This window comes from Capra hircus, chromosome 17, assembly GCF_001704415.2.
Source record: "Capra hircus breed San Clemente chromosome 17, ASM170441v1, whole genome shotgun sequence".
In the NCBI taxonomy this organism is placed as follows: Eukaryota; Metazoa; Chordata; class Mammalia; order Artiodactyla; family Bovidae; genus Capra; species Capra hircus.
In genome coordinates this window covers 52,490,587-52,505,480 of record NC_030824.1, presented here as the reverse complement: position 1 = coordinate 52,505,480, position 14,894 = coordinate 52,490,587, and the positions used below count along the sequence as shown (strand labels likewise).

The 14,894-nt window shown below is 35.8% G+C and overlaps 1 protein-coding gene across 7 annotated transcripts in view; it reads left to right on the top strand.

Annotated features, from left to right (window-relative positions):
- Nucleotides 1–14,894, top strand: part of ELF2 (E74 like ETS transcription factor 2) — a 97,062-nt gene that overhangs the window by 34,352 nt on the left and 47,816 nt on the right. For 5 of the 7 annotated variants that reach the window (XM_018061541.1, XM_018061538.1, XM_018061539.1 and 2 more), the window contains exon 4: nucleotides 10,383–10,548. In XM_018061541.1, the coding sequence (XP_017917030.1) occupies nucleotides 10,383–10,548 (166 nt within the window). Of the gene's footprint in view, nucleotides 1–10,382; nucleotides 10,549–14,894 lie in introns of those variants that run through there. The other 2 variants (XM_018061548.1, XM_018061549.1) reach the window with 2 other exon arrangements.

Below are 14,894 nucleotides of genomic sequence, written 5' to 3'. Positions count from 1 at the left end.
GTGAATGTATGTCAACAGTAGAACACAGGATGGGAGGCAGTATTGGAAAAATACTACAGTGCTGTAAACTCTTTTTTTTTTGTAAACTTTTATATTAGGCATTGTTGGATATAAACTGTAATGTGTTAGGAAGCCTGTTGTAAGTTCTGTGCTGTGTTGTGCTTAGTCGCTCAGTCATATCCGACTCTTTGTGACCCCATAGACTGTAGCCCATCAGGCTCCTCTGTCCATGGGGTTCTCCAGGCAAGAACACTGGAGTGGTTGCCATGCCCTCCTTCAGGGCATCTTCCCAACCCAGGGATCAAACCCAGATCTCCGACATTGCAGATGGATTCTTTACCATCTGAGCTACCAGGGAAGCCCAAGAATGCTGGAGTGAGTAGCCTATCCCTTCTCCAGGGGAACTTCCCAACCCAGGAACTGAACCAGAGTCTGCTGCATTGCAGATGGATTCTTTACCAGCTGATCATTCAGTGATAAAGAGTCTGACTGCAATGCGGGAGACCTGGGTTCGATCCCTGAATGGGGAAGATCTCCTGGAGGAGGAAATGGCAACCCACTCCAGTATTCTTTCCTGGAAAATTCCATGGACAGAGGAGCCTGACAGGCCATAGTCTGTGGGGTTGCAAAGAGCTGGACAGGACTGAGTGACTTTCACTTCACTTCACTTCTTTACCAGCTGAGCTACCAGGGAAGCCCATTGTAAGATCTAGTGCACCACTAAAAAATAAAGAAATATAGATAGTAAGCCATTACTATGTATAAATTAAATAGAATTAAAATGGATACTAAAAAAATTCTTAATTAAAAACAAGACTGAGAATGAAAGGAACAAGGAATAAATGAAGTAAATAACAGAGCAGTTGGTAGATTTAAACCTTGTTTTATTGATAATATTAAATATAAGTATTCTAAATAGCCCAATTTAAATGAAGATGTTTAAAATGCAGATTAGATTTTTAAAAAAGCCAAATCTGTTAGTTTCATCCAAAGAACTTATTTTTAAGTATAACCACACAGTTTAAAAGTGAAAGTATAGATACAGATGATACCATGCAAATATTAATCATAAAACAAGATGAAGTGGTTTCAGGACAAGACCAGGGATAAAGATAGACATTTCATAAATGATAAAAGGACCATCTTCTCAAGAAGACTTAACAATCCTAAATGTTTTTGCATTCAACATGAGAGCTTCAAAATAGATAAAACATAAACTGATAGAACTGAAAGAATATAAAAATCCACAGTAATAGTCAGAGTTTGTAGCATTTCTCACTCAGTAATTGATAGCTCGATTAGAAAATCAATGAGGATATCAAACACTTGAATAATAGTATGCGCTAACTTCACCTAATGGACTTCTGTGAAGCACTGTGCCTGACAGTGTCAGAATACATATTCAAGTGCACATGGACACTAAGCGAAAGTAGATTATATGCTGGGTTGCACATCTCAGTAATTTTAAAAACTTTCAAAGGATCGAAATTATATAGAGAAGTTGTGACCAAAGCAGGATTATATTAGAAATTAACAAAAAAATGTGATTGCAAATTTTTTTGATACTTGCATATTAAATAGTATACTTCTATATTAGTGTAACCCATGGGTTAAAGAATAAATCACAAGAGAAAGTAGATGTTCAAACTGAATGAAGATGAAGGCACAGTATATTAAGTTTGAGGGATGAAGCCAAAGCGGTGCTTAGAGGAAAGTTTATAGCTTCATATATTTACACTGGAAAAGGAAAATCAGTCTTAAGGTTTTGCCTCAACAAGCTAGAATATGAAGATCAAATCAAACCCAAAGTAGAAGGAACAAAGTAATAAAAATAAAAACATAAATCAGTGAAGCTGAAAGTGGACAATCTCTAAGACTGCACAAGAAAAAGGCAAAATACACTAATATCAAGAATGAAAGATACATTATGATAGACAGTAAACATTAAGAAGAACTTTAGGCCAATAAGTTTGATAACTTAGATGAAATGGGCGAATTCCTTGAAAGTCATTCCAAAAGGAAAAGCAGGCCTGCATAGCCCTCTATCTTTTAAATAAGAAATCTTTTTAAAAGGTATCAACGTCTTTTAAAAAGGTATCTTTTAAATAAGATATTTAAGTAACCTTTGGATTTGTAGTCAAGGTCTTTCCTGCAAAGAAAACTACAGAGCTAAATGGCTTTCTTGATCTGCTAAATATTTATGGAAGAAGTAATACCCATTTTACACAACTCTTTTAGAAAATAGAGGACAAGAGAATTTTATGAGGTCAGTATTACCCTGATATCAAGACCAGACAGAGATTTTTATAGGAAAAGGAAACTACACATCCATATTCTTTATGAACATAGAATCAAACATTCTTGATAAAAGACTTGTAATCAAATCCCGGGGCATATAAAAGGGATCATATGTCTCAAATGGGATTTATCCCAGGGAGGTAGGTTTAATCAATTAGTGTAATTTTCTGTGTTAACAAAGGAAAATGGAAAAATCATGTGATCATATCAGTAGCCACTTAAAGCCCATTTGCTAAAAGCCAATACCTGTTATGCAAATTCCGTAAACTAGCAATAAAGGGCAGCTTCTCAGTCTGGTAAGTACATATGTGAAAAACCCACAGTAAACATACTTAATGGAGAAAGAAAATGTTTTCCTTTCAAGGTTGAGAACAAGGCAAGGGTGTCTGCTCTAACCATTGCTATTCAACACTGCACTGGCAAAGTTGGTACAGGACAAGAAAAATGAAAGACTTGCAGATTGGAGAAGAAGAGATAAAACTGTCCCTATTGCTAAATGATGCAATCATATACATAGAAACTCCTAAGAAATCTGTGTAAGCGTTAAACTGATAAGTAAATGTAGAATAGGTGTCCATGTAAAAATCTGTTGTATTTATATATTATTGGAAAGTGCAATTCAGAAAGTAAGTTTAAAAAGTAATACTATTTAACAGCACCATAAGACCAAAGGGTGAAGTTTAGTGAAATCTGTACATAGAAAACTACAAATTACTGTTGAGACAAATTTAATTCAGTTTAGTCGCTCAGTTGTGTTCAACTCTTTTTGACCCCATGGACTGCAGCATGCCAGACTTCCCTGTCCATCACCAACTGCCAGAGCTTGCTCAAACTCATGTCCATTGAGTTGGTGATGCCATCCAACCATCTCATCCTCTGTCATCCCCTTCTCCTCCTGCCTTCAATCTTTCCCAGCATCAATGAGTCAGTTCTTCGCATCAGGTGGCCAGAGGATTGGAGTTGCAGCTTCAGCATCAGTCCTTCCAATGAATATTCAGGACTGATTTCTTTCAGGATTGCCTGGTTGGATCTCCTTGCAGTCCAAGGGACTCTCGAGTCTTCTCCAACACCACAGGTCAAAAGCATCAATTCTTTGGTGCTCAGCTTTCTGTATAGTCCAACTCTCACATCCATACATGACTACTGGAAAACCATATCTTTGACTAGACGGAGCTTTGTTGGCAAAGTAATGCCTCTGCTTTTTAATATGGTGTCTAGGTTGGTCATAGCTTTTCTTCCAAGGAGCAAGTGTTTTTTAATTTCATGGCTGCAATCACCATCTGCAGTGATTTTGGAGCCCCCCAATAAAAGTCTGTCACTGTTTCCATTGTTTCCCCATCTATTTGTCATGAAGTGATGGGACCAGATGCCATGATTTTAGTTTTTTGAATGTTTTGTTTTTAGCCGGCTTTTTCACTCTCCTCTTTCACTTTCATCAAGAGGCTTAGTTCCTCTTTGCTTTCTGCCATGAGGGTGTTGTCTTCTGCATATCTGAGGTTATTGATATTTCTTCTGGCAATCTTGATTCCAGCCTGTGCTTCTTCCAGCCCAGCATTTCGCATGATGTACTCTGCACATAAGTTAAATAAGTAGGGTGACAATATACAGCCTTGAGGTACTCCTTTCCCATTTTGGAGCCAGTCTGTTGTTCCATGCCTGGTTCTAACTGCTGCTTCTTGACCTGCATACAGATTTCTCAGGAGGCAGGTAAAGTGGTCTGATATTCCCATCTCTTTCAGAATTTTCCAGTTTGTTGTGATCCACACGGTCAAAGGCTTTGGCATAGTCAGTAAAGCAGAAGTAGATATTTTTCTGGAACTCATTTGCTTTTTCTATGATCCAGTGGCTGTTGGCAATTTGATCTCTGGTTCCTCTGCCTTTTCTAAATCCAGCTTGAACATCTGGAATTTCTTGGTTCATGTACTGTTGAAGCCGGGCTTGAAGAATTTTGAGCATTACTTTGCTAGTGTGTGAGATGAGTGCAATTGTGTGGTAGTTTGAGCATTCTTTGGCATTGCCTTTCTTAGTGATTGGAATGAAAACTGACCTTTTCCAGTCCTGTGGCCACTGCTGAGTTTTCCATATTTGCTGGCATATTGAGTGCAGCACTTTCACAGCATCATCTTTCAGGATTTGAAATAGCTCAGCTGGAATTCCATCACCTCCAGTAGCTTTGTTCGTAAAAAAAAGAGGCCCTCTTGATTTCTCATTATAGGATGTCTGGGTCTAAGTGAGTGATCACACCCTGGTAGTTATCTGGGTCATGAAGGTTTTTTTGTATAGTTCTTCTTTGTATTTTTGCCATCTCTTCTTAATCTCTTCTGCTTCTGTTAGGTCGATACCATTTCTGTCCTTTATTGTGCTCATCTTTGCATGAAATGTTCCCTTGGTATCTCTCATTTTCTTAAGAGATCTCTAGTCTTTTCTGTTCTTCTGTTTTCCTCTATTTCTTGGCATTGATCACAGAGGAAAGCTTTCTTATCTCTCCTTGCTCTCCTTGAGAGAAATGAAACACCTGAATAAAGGGAAAATTATAACATAGGTGTGGATCAGAAGATTTATGGTTTAAGAACAGAGTTGAAGGGCTTACCTACCTGATTTAAAGACTTACTGTTAAGATTCAGTAATTGAGATAGTGTGGTGTTGGTATACTGAGAGACCTGTGAATCATTGGAACATCTCATAGTCCCGTGTAAGACTGATTGATTTTCAGTAATGGTGCTAATGTAATTCAGTGGAGAAAGGATAGTCATTTTAACAGATGAGGTGGAACAAGTATATCCCTATGCAAATAAATGAATTACAGTCCTTTCTTGCATCATACACAGTGACTAACTCTAAATGTATTTATAATTAAATGTTTAAATAGTGTAAATGGAGAAAAATGAGGAAATTTTCTCAGCCTTAAAACAGGCAGTAATCCCTTAGATTGATTATAAAACACATGAAGTTAAAAAGAAAAAAAAAGATAAAGTTCATTTAAATGAAAAGCTATTCCTTAAAAATATCCCATTAATAAAATGAAAGGGCAGGAATTCCTTGCTGGTCCATTGTTTAGGACTACGGGCTTTCACTGCAGGGGGCTCAGGTTCTATCCCTGGTTGGAACTAAGATCCTTCATGCTGTGTGGTGAGGAGGAGGGAGGGAAAGGCAAACCAAGGATTGGAAAGGAGTTACAATACATAACCTGTATTCAGACTATATAAAAGGACTTATATTCAGATGATATATAATAATAAGTTGGAGGTAATCCATTAAAATTAGAAAAAGATTTGAGCAGATAAATATATGAATGGCTAATAAGCACACTTTTAAAATGCCCAATATTGTTAGCTATCAGGGAAACACAGTGAAAACACAAGGAAATACTACTACATACTTAGAGAATGGTGACAATTGCAGAGCATGTTTGGAGAGGAACTGGAACTGAATCTTTCATACATTACTAGTGGGAATGTAAAACAGTGTGACCACTTTGCAAAATAATTTGACAGTCCTTTTAAAACTAGATGTACAATTACCGTATGATCTGGTAATTTGATTTGTAGGTAAATATGGAATGGAGAGGGAGGGAGGGGAACAGCAAGACATTAATAGGAGTATTGCTGCTATTTAGTCACTAAGTCGTGTCCAACTCTTCGTGACTCCATGGACTGTAGCTTGCCAAGCTTCTCTGTCCATGGGATTTTCCAGGCAAGATTACTGGAGTGGGCTGCCATGCACTTCTCCAGGGGATTGTTCCTGACCCAGAGACTGAGCCTGTGTCTCCGGCTTGGCAGGCAGATTTTTTACCACTGCCCCACCTGGGAAGCCCCAGTAGGAGGGTTACAGCCCTGTGTAGAGAGGTCTGTCAGTACAGTGGGAGTCTCAGCAATAAAAAGAAATGATCTACTGAACATGCAATGACAAGTATAAATCCTAACATTATGCTAACTTAACTGAAATGCAAAAGAGCAAAACTGTTGACTCCATATATATGAAATTTTAGGAAAAGAAAATTTATAGAGATAGAAGATCGGTGATTGCCCACGTGGGTGGAGAAGTAGATCGGGGAGTAGGTGGTGGTATGGTGGTGATTATGAGAGTTTGACTGGTATGAGGGGTGCAAGGGAGCCTCCTAGGGCGATAGAAGTATTCTATTTCTTGATGGTGATGATCGTTACAGGGATTTCTACATTTATAGAAATCCATAAAACTGTACACTTAAAATGGTTGCATTTTATTTACATAAAAATACATTGGTAAAGTTGATTAAAACTAAATAATTTATTTTATTAGTTGAGATATATTATCCTGCAAGTTTTATATTACTGAAACCCCTATAAGTTTTAATATACATGTATTTTTTGTAATTGTTATTTTTCCTTTGTTTTTTCATTTTTTTCTCTTTTTTTATCATTGTTCTGTTTAAATGGGAAAAAAAAGTATTTTGATTTTTCTTATACAGGATTGTTGTAAAAAAACAAATTCAGATACATGGAGAAAATGAAAATTCCTTTTATCTGCTCACCTCTTTTACAGTGTTATTAGTAGTTTGAGGTATATTCTTCAGATTTTTTAATGCATATGTAAAAGAAATATGTTTATAAATAGAATCATACAGTGGTACTGTTCTGTTAATCATTTCTTCTGATTTATTTATTTATTCATTCTTTGAACCAAACTACAAGTCCTTAAAGTGACAGTTTAGTTTATATGAGATGTATATTGTTGAGGATACAGTAATTGACTCTTAATATAAAAATGGGCTCTTGCTCTTAGTCATCTGTCTTTGTCAAGGAGTTGGATATGTAAACAGGTAATTATAATACAGGATAATGTACAGTGGTGACAATAGGGAAACAACTTTTTCTAAAATTTTTGGTACGGAAGAATTGATTAGAGGATTGTAGAAGACCCTGTGGAACTGTGTCCTGAGTGGATAAAAAGGATTTGGACAGATAATGGAAGCAAAAAATCATGGAAATTTCACTTTGGGAACAGTAGACACTGTCTCACAGTTCTACAGGCTAGGAGTTTGAAAACAAGGTTGGCGGAGTTGATTCTTTCTGAGGGCTTTGAGAGAGAATGTCTTCCGTGCCTCTTTGTTAGCTTTTGGCAGCTTCAGGTGTTCCTTGGCTTGGATGTGGTCTCCCTGTGTCCAACTCTGTGCAGCCCCAGGTAGTGCAGCCCACCAGGCTCCTCCACCCATGGGATTCTCTAGGCATGAATATAGGAATGGGTACCCATTCCCTTCTTCAGGGGACCTTCCTGACCCAGGGATTGAACCCAGGTTGCCTGCGTTGCAGGCAAGTTCTTTACCATCTGAGCCATCAGGGAAGCCCATGCTTCTCATGAATCATTGTTATTTAACTGGGTGGAGCTGTCGGCAGTCTGTGATTATAAAGCTGATCAAGAAGCCTGATCAGCATGAAGATTCAACTGTCACTGTATCCAACTGGTGAAAAAGAATTTTTTTCTAATGTTAAAAAGTTGGACTCATTTCTTGCCTTATACACAGTAAGACATTCAAGGTTAATATTCAATATGTACTTTCTCTTTAAAAATTCACCATATCTTTGTTTTGTAATTTATTTTAAAAATTTGTGCAATATTTTATAAAAAATGAAGAGTATATAAGATATTATGTTTCAATTTAAGAATAACAAAAAGGACATAGTATCTATCATTCAGGTTAGAAAAATAGAAATTATTGGTATTTTAGAACACTGGTGTGCTGTACCTCCTGTCCCCATACCTGTTCCCTGAGGTGCCATGATCCTGACTTAATGTGTTAACAGTCTTTTACTTTTCTTTATAGTTTTATTCTCTCTGGATATCTCCTAGACAACATATTATTTACTTTGAGAAAATGCATAGTGTACTTAGCTTTAGAGTTAGGAAGGGACAGCATTACCATAGTTAATAAAAGCTTCCTGGAGACAGGCTAACTAGTCTGACATCGGATTCACTGAGCTTCCAGAGATTCTACTCAGGTAATCCTTAAGCAGTGTAATGAGTTAGTTTTGGAAACATAAGGCCATCTTGATCAGATACATGGCAGTGCTAGGGTATAGGCTTGGTATTGCAGCCTTCTTCAATAGGTATATGGTCATACAGAAAGAGTGCTGTTGTGCTGTGGTTTATTTTTGGTTTTTGAGTTCTTTGTGGTCTTCCAAAACTTAGGAGTAGATTGAATAAAGCAGAATACATCTGGGAGGTTCTCAGCTGATCCAGGTAGCAAGGGAAGGTGGAGTGAGTAAATAAAGCAAGACAACCCAAATATAAATAAAAATCTGGAATAGGCTTATGGGCATCCTGTCCTTAGGACCAGTGTCAGTGGTCATCTTGGTGATGACAGTTTATCCTGCTCTCTCAGGAGTTACTTTGCTACAACTGAAGTAGTTGCCCTTCAGATCCAGTGCACAGTTGGTGTCCTGGAACCTCTCTTCACAATCCGACCCTCCTAAACATTGGTATTCCCTCTCTCCCATATTAGACCTTCTATATTCTAGGTTATCATCTTTATTAAACTTTTACTTTTTTAGTGGAATACACTCTCCAGTTTCTTTTTGAGAAAAGATGCATGGAAGGTAAACATTTTGAGAGATCTTTTATGTCTGAGAAAATATCTTTACTTTTTCATAAGATGGTTTGGGTGAAGAATTCTAGATTGGAAATAATTTTCCTTTATAATTTTGAAGAAATGGTTCCATTGTCATCCATCTTCCAGTATGACTGTGGAGAAGACTGAAGTCTGAGTCCTGATTCTTTGTATATGACCTGTATTTTTTAAAGAATCTTATAGAATCCTCTTTTTGTTCCTTAATTGTGATATTTCACAGTGGTGTGCCTCAGTGTAGGTCTCATTCTTTGTTTATACTTAACACTTGGTAGATGTTTTTAAATGGTCACCTCATATCCTTCCATGCTACAAAAATTTCTGAAGTTTTTTTCTTTCTTTCCAGCTTTTTTCTCCCCTTGTTTTCTTTTTCTGAAGCTCCTGTTACTCAGGAGCTTGGTATTGATAGTTGGTCCTCCTGGGCTGATCCTCGAGTAGTGTTCCCGTTTCTCTCCTCTTTTTCCTCTGGTTCCTGGGAGACTGCCTCAGTTTTATCCTCCATGCCTCATTTTAGCTATTGTGTTTTTAATTTCTCAGAACTCTTTATTTTTTTAATGTTCTTTATTAAATTGTATTTTGTTCCTGCTTTTTGGATATATCTTCTCTTATTTCTGTGAAGAATATAAATTTATAAATGTATATGTAAGTAAATGGTATGTTTTGTGTTAGAGGCTTTTGCTTGGATGACTAGTAATACTTGGCTGTCTGCTCATGGTTAAAAGCGGAGGACTAAGAAGCTGATTGGGAACTCTACTTTGGGTTCAGAATTGATACTAGTAAATGTGCCTATGTACCTCAAAGATGCTCTTGTTTTTCTCTCTCCAGAAAGTAACTCTCCAATCTTCTGCTGAGGTGGGGAAGGGCCGGTTGCCTAGCATCATGGAGGAGGGAGCAGGTCTAGGAATAAAAGTGCTTTTCAAACAACTTTAATGGAATCTTCCTTGTTTTAACCCCCCTCTTCTTTCTCCACCACCTGCTGCTCCTCTATTTCCAGAAGTAATTGGTATTGCCTTCTGTGGATTCTCCAGTGTAAAGTGTGTTGTGTCTCATTTATTTTTTGCTGCCAGGCTATGATTTGGCTTTCCTCGGTCTGCTAAACCACTTATTAATATTCATCCATTCACTATCAGTCTTTCAAGGTTTTGTTGCTCTTATCTCTTCTTATGAGTTTATGTCTAAAAGTCTTTTATTGCATTTTAGTGGGCTTTCATGAGAGAGTGAAATTATATGCATGTTTTTAATTTGCCATCTTAATCCTAAAGCCCTGACTATTTAAAATGTTTACCATATGTCTCACCTTTTGAGACCTGAAAAGATTATTAAAATGAGTCCTTTTCATCTCTTGCTTTGGTTTTTACATTCATATTTATAATACATGAAACTCATTTGAACTCCTTAAGACTATATGAACTCAAGGATTTATAAATGAATTCAGAATTTGTGAATAAAGAGGCTGATTGTTTTTTTAAATTTGCTTTTGTAGGAAAGTGGAAAGGTTTCTGAATATCCAGCAGTGATTGTGGAGCCAGTTCCAAGTGCCAGATTAGAGCAGGGCTATGCAGCCCAGGTTCTGGTTTATGATGATGAGACTTATATGATGCAAGATGTGGCAGAAGAACAAGAAGTTGAGACGGAGAATGTGGAAACAGGTAGACATCTCATAAAATGTTCATTATTTTTAACTTTCTCATTTTGTAAGTGTCAACATAACTATTGCCAGTTGAACAATATACCGAAAAATCTCTTTTTAATGCTATTTAGTATAGCTCGGAAACAAGTGAATCATTTAAGAGTTTATATATATATATGAAGTTCTACATAATAATTCTTTGAGTTATAACAATCTCATATCATTGACTCTAAAGAAAAATTACAGATCGATAATAAAACTATTTTTGTCATTTTTTTCCTGAGTGAGTGAGTGAGTGAAGTCGCTCAGTCATGTCCGACTCTTTGCGACCCCATGGACTATAGCCTACCAGGCTCCTCCCTCCATGGGATTCTCCAGGCAAGAGTACTGGAGTGGGTTGCCATTTCCTTCTCCATTTTTTTTCCTGGGAGTGGCAATATTGACTAGTTGTTATTTATTTGTAGACATCAGTAGACCAGTATATGATTTTTCTTAATTAAAAAAATAAAGTATCCTCATTCCACAGCAGATTAGAGTTTGTTTTTTTTTTAACCAGTAGCATTAGAGCAGTATCATTTCTTTTTCTCTAGCTCAAAGCGTCTTTGTAGTAGTATATCAAATTCCTCTTTCCTTTTTTGTCTTCTTAGAAATTTTGGTATTTCATTAAGTCTGTGGTGAGATAACTGTATGTTTAGTTGGGCATTGGTATGTATAATTCTTGGAGAAACCTGTTCATTTTTGCCATGACCCTAAAGAAAAAGGGATTTTTTTTACCAGAAAGATTATAGTGACAGTTTTATAAAATAAACATTAAAATTTTTTCTTTATTAGTTAATAGGAAAAGAAATCCTTATATTTAGTTTACAATCCTAATAAAAACCTCTAGTACTTTAGATAAATTTCTTTAAATGTAGCAGAATCTCATGATTAAAAATTTTTATTTGATGTCTTTCTGCTTGTTGAGGCCCAGTTGTATTCCCTTAGGACTATTAGCTTCCTCCAGCTTAAACCTGTTCTTCCTCCACAGTTTTATTTATTGTTGAGCTGAGGGATTGAAACTTACCTCGCTCTTTGGAGGTACAGTGATGACAGCTGTGCTGGCAAACCCCGTGTGCAGTGGTAATCCAGTCATTTTATTAAAACAGATAGCTAACACTTCATAAAGACTTCGTGGCTGTAGTCTGGAGTGATACTTGATTTACAGTGCAAGTGGCAGGAAGATACTTTTTTTTTTTTTGAGAGTTTGGAGAGTTTTCCAGTCTGAAGCTATAAGTTTAGTGGCAGAGATGAACTTTCCTCTTTAGGAAAAGAAGAGCACTTATAAAAAGTATTATGCAGGATGATATTTTGAAGTAGATATTCTAACTGATTTTATTACAGGGGCATAACTAAGTAGAACTAATGGAACAGGAAAAATGTGATCGCTTAAGCTGAATTAAAAAAATAGAACTGATTGAAATTTCTGGAAAATGTTTTGATAAAAAAAAAACAACTATGATTTTGGTAGTAAATTGTAAACTTGGAAAAATGAAAATTACAGTGCCAAATTTATATCAGTAGAAATCTAAATTCACATTAAAACACCAGAGCCCGTTCACCAGATCTTAACGGTTATACAGTTGATGGTCAACAGTTCACTGATTTAAATTAATATGGCAAAAAGAATTCCAAATAGGAAGTGAATATAATCCATTTAAGAGATTTTATTTTCTTCTTGAACTGAGGGGTGATGATATAATTTGCATTACAGAGATAAAAGTGATTATTTATAATATCAAAAAAGAGGATATACAAAGTCTGGATAGAAGAACAGTTACTTTAATGGCATTATAAAAGTAGTTTTTGCATACTTGATAATATTTTTTAGATTTATTTTTCTTCAACACTAAAAGGAAACTTTAATAAATAACATATTATTCTGAAACAGACTAAAAGTACTGAAAAGTTCATCTTACATTTTGTTTTTAATTCCATTCTGGCTCATGGATTTTAAAAGTCATTTTACTTCTGAAATCCATATTACTTCTAAAAATATAGAATAGGATAGTTTAGCTATTCTTGGCTCTCTTTACAGAACAACACTATAAGATATAACATTCAGATATAACTTTTTTAAAGCAATGCCAAATTCATAATGAAAGCTACTTGCTCATACATCTATAATCAGAACACTCATATTTATTCATCATAAGGCATGCAGAACTTGGAGACTACAATATACTAACTTATTTAAAAATGCCCTGGCTCATAGTAACTTAATAAGATTGTGAATATACATAGATTAGTTTAAAATCAGTTAATCTGAGCTGAATTATGTTTTTTCTTAAAGACTAAAATGTGTTTTTACATGAATTAAAATCTAAATAAATTTTAATTCTCCTGATATCTAGAACCTACACAGATGAATAAAGCTTGTTATGACTTATTGTAATACATGTTTCCTTTTAGTGGATTTGGATCAGGTTCATTTCTTGTGGTGATAATAAATATTTCATTTAAATCTCAGATATATGTATGTTTTAGAGAAGAAAATAATTGGGAAGGAAAGGAAAGGAATATTTATAAGATGGCTGTAGCAGTTTCTGTTTGGTGAATTGGTAGAAATGAGATCTGTATAGAAAAGAGTACCTTTTGCACATCTGGGAAACACTTCTTGGAATGATCCTACATCATTATTTAGATTACATTAGTCTACAAGTGTTCATAATTGTGCTTATTGGTCTGTTATATCAGTTCTCTGCATGTTTTCATTGAAGTTTTTCTTCCATTCCTGTATACCCATACATGTCTGTATGAGAAGCAGTATTTATAGTGTCATCTAGGCAGGAGTACTAAAATCATATAATGATGTACATTTAGCTGTCTTCATTATTTTGTGTATAAAATGATTTCTTATTTTGTTAGTGATAACTATAGGCTGTCTTGCTTCACATTTTTTATAGACTGAATATCTACATTTCCCTCACAGAGCTTGTGTGTAATAGTAATCTCTTAAGTTATATAGGAAAACCAAATATATTTGAAACTTTAAAAAAGCAGACATATTCATCTAAACCTATAAGTTGCTTTTTGATGATAACTAAAGTTTAGTAATCATAAGGAACTTTTGAGGAATAGTAACAAAGTATGGATGAAGGGTGGTCTCGACTCTGGCAGACTAAAATACCTTTGTCAGTGGCTGCAGACTCCAGCAGTTTTAGGAGGCTGCTGGAGAGACTGATGTGTCGAGTTGGGGGTGGAGAGGCATCTCTTAGATTTCCTACTAAGATGCGGAAACTCAGTTTTTATGTTCACTCTTTAAAAAATATATATATATATATAAATAATATAAATTTTAAAAGGTTGTTATAGATTACCATGTAAAAAGTAATAAGTTTATACCAATACAATCAATAATAAGTTTTCCTAGAAAACTTTTAAGACCTGCCTGAGAAGATTGAGCTGTTTAGCATCTGCTTCTTCATTTTGTACCTTAACTTAAACGATATTTACACTCATAACCCTCCACTTCAATTTATGAAGACATATTAGTAAATATTTTGTGTTTGTTACGTGCCAGGGCACTGTGTTCAACATGTTTGTTTCCCACAAGGAGGTAGTAATTTATATTTTGTGAGGATAAGATACATATATTATAAAAAAATATAAACCAACATAAAGTCAATTGAGCACTATTTATAAATTCAAAGAAATGTTCAGAAGAGGAAAGTTCGATTATAGGATTAGGGAATGTTTTAGAGAAAGTAAAGGAGGAAGACAAATGATAGGATTTGGATGAGGTAGCAGGTAGGCGAATGGCATGTAGAATGTGGAAATAGAGTTAACAAATGGGTGGAATGTAGAAATTCAAGATACGTTTAGGAGATACTGAGTAAATAAGATATTAATAGGTTCCATTAAGAATTGTGACTGGTTTGTAATTTGAACTTAAGTTAGTAATTAAGCATATAAGAAACAGCAAGGTTTGGAGGGTTTTGAGTAGATAATCATAGATGCTTAGTAGTAGATAGAGGATGAATTGTAAAGATGAAGCGGAAAGACTAGCTGTTGTAGTATGAGGCAGGGATGGCTTGAGAAGTACTGAGACAAGGTAGAAGCAATAGGGGGCTTCTCAGGTGGCACTAATGTTAAAGAATCCACCTGCCAGTGTGGGAGACTTAAAGACTTGGGTTCAATTCCTGGTTCAGGAAGATCCCCTTGAGGAGAAAGGGCACCCTACTCCAATATTCTTGCCGAGAGAATCCCATGGACTGCAGAGAGCTGGACATGACTGAGTGCCGAGCCCATGCACAGAAGCAGTAGGAACAGAAGGGGCTTATATAAGCAGTACTACTATGTGAGATCTAATAAGGCTTGGCATGATAG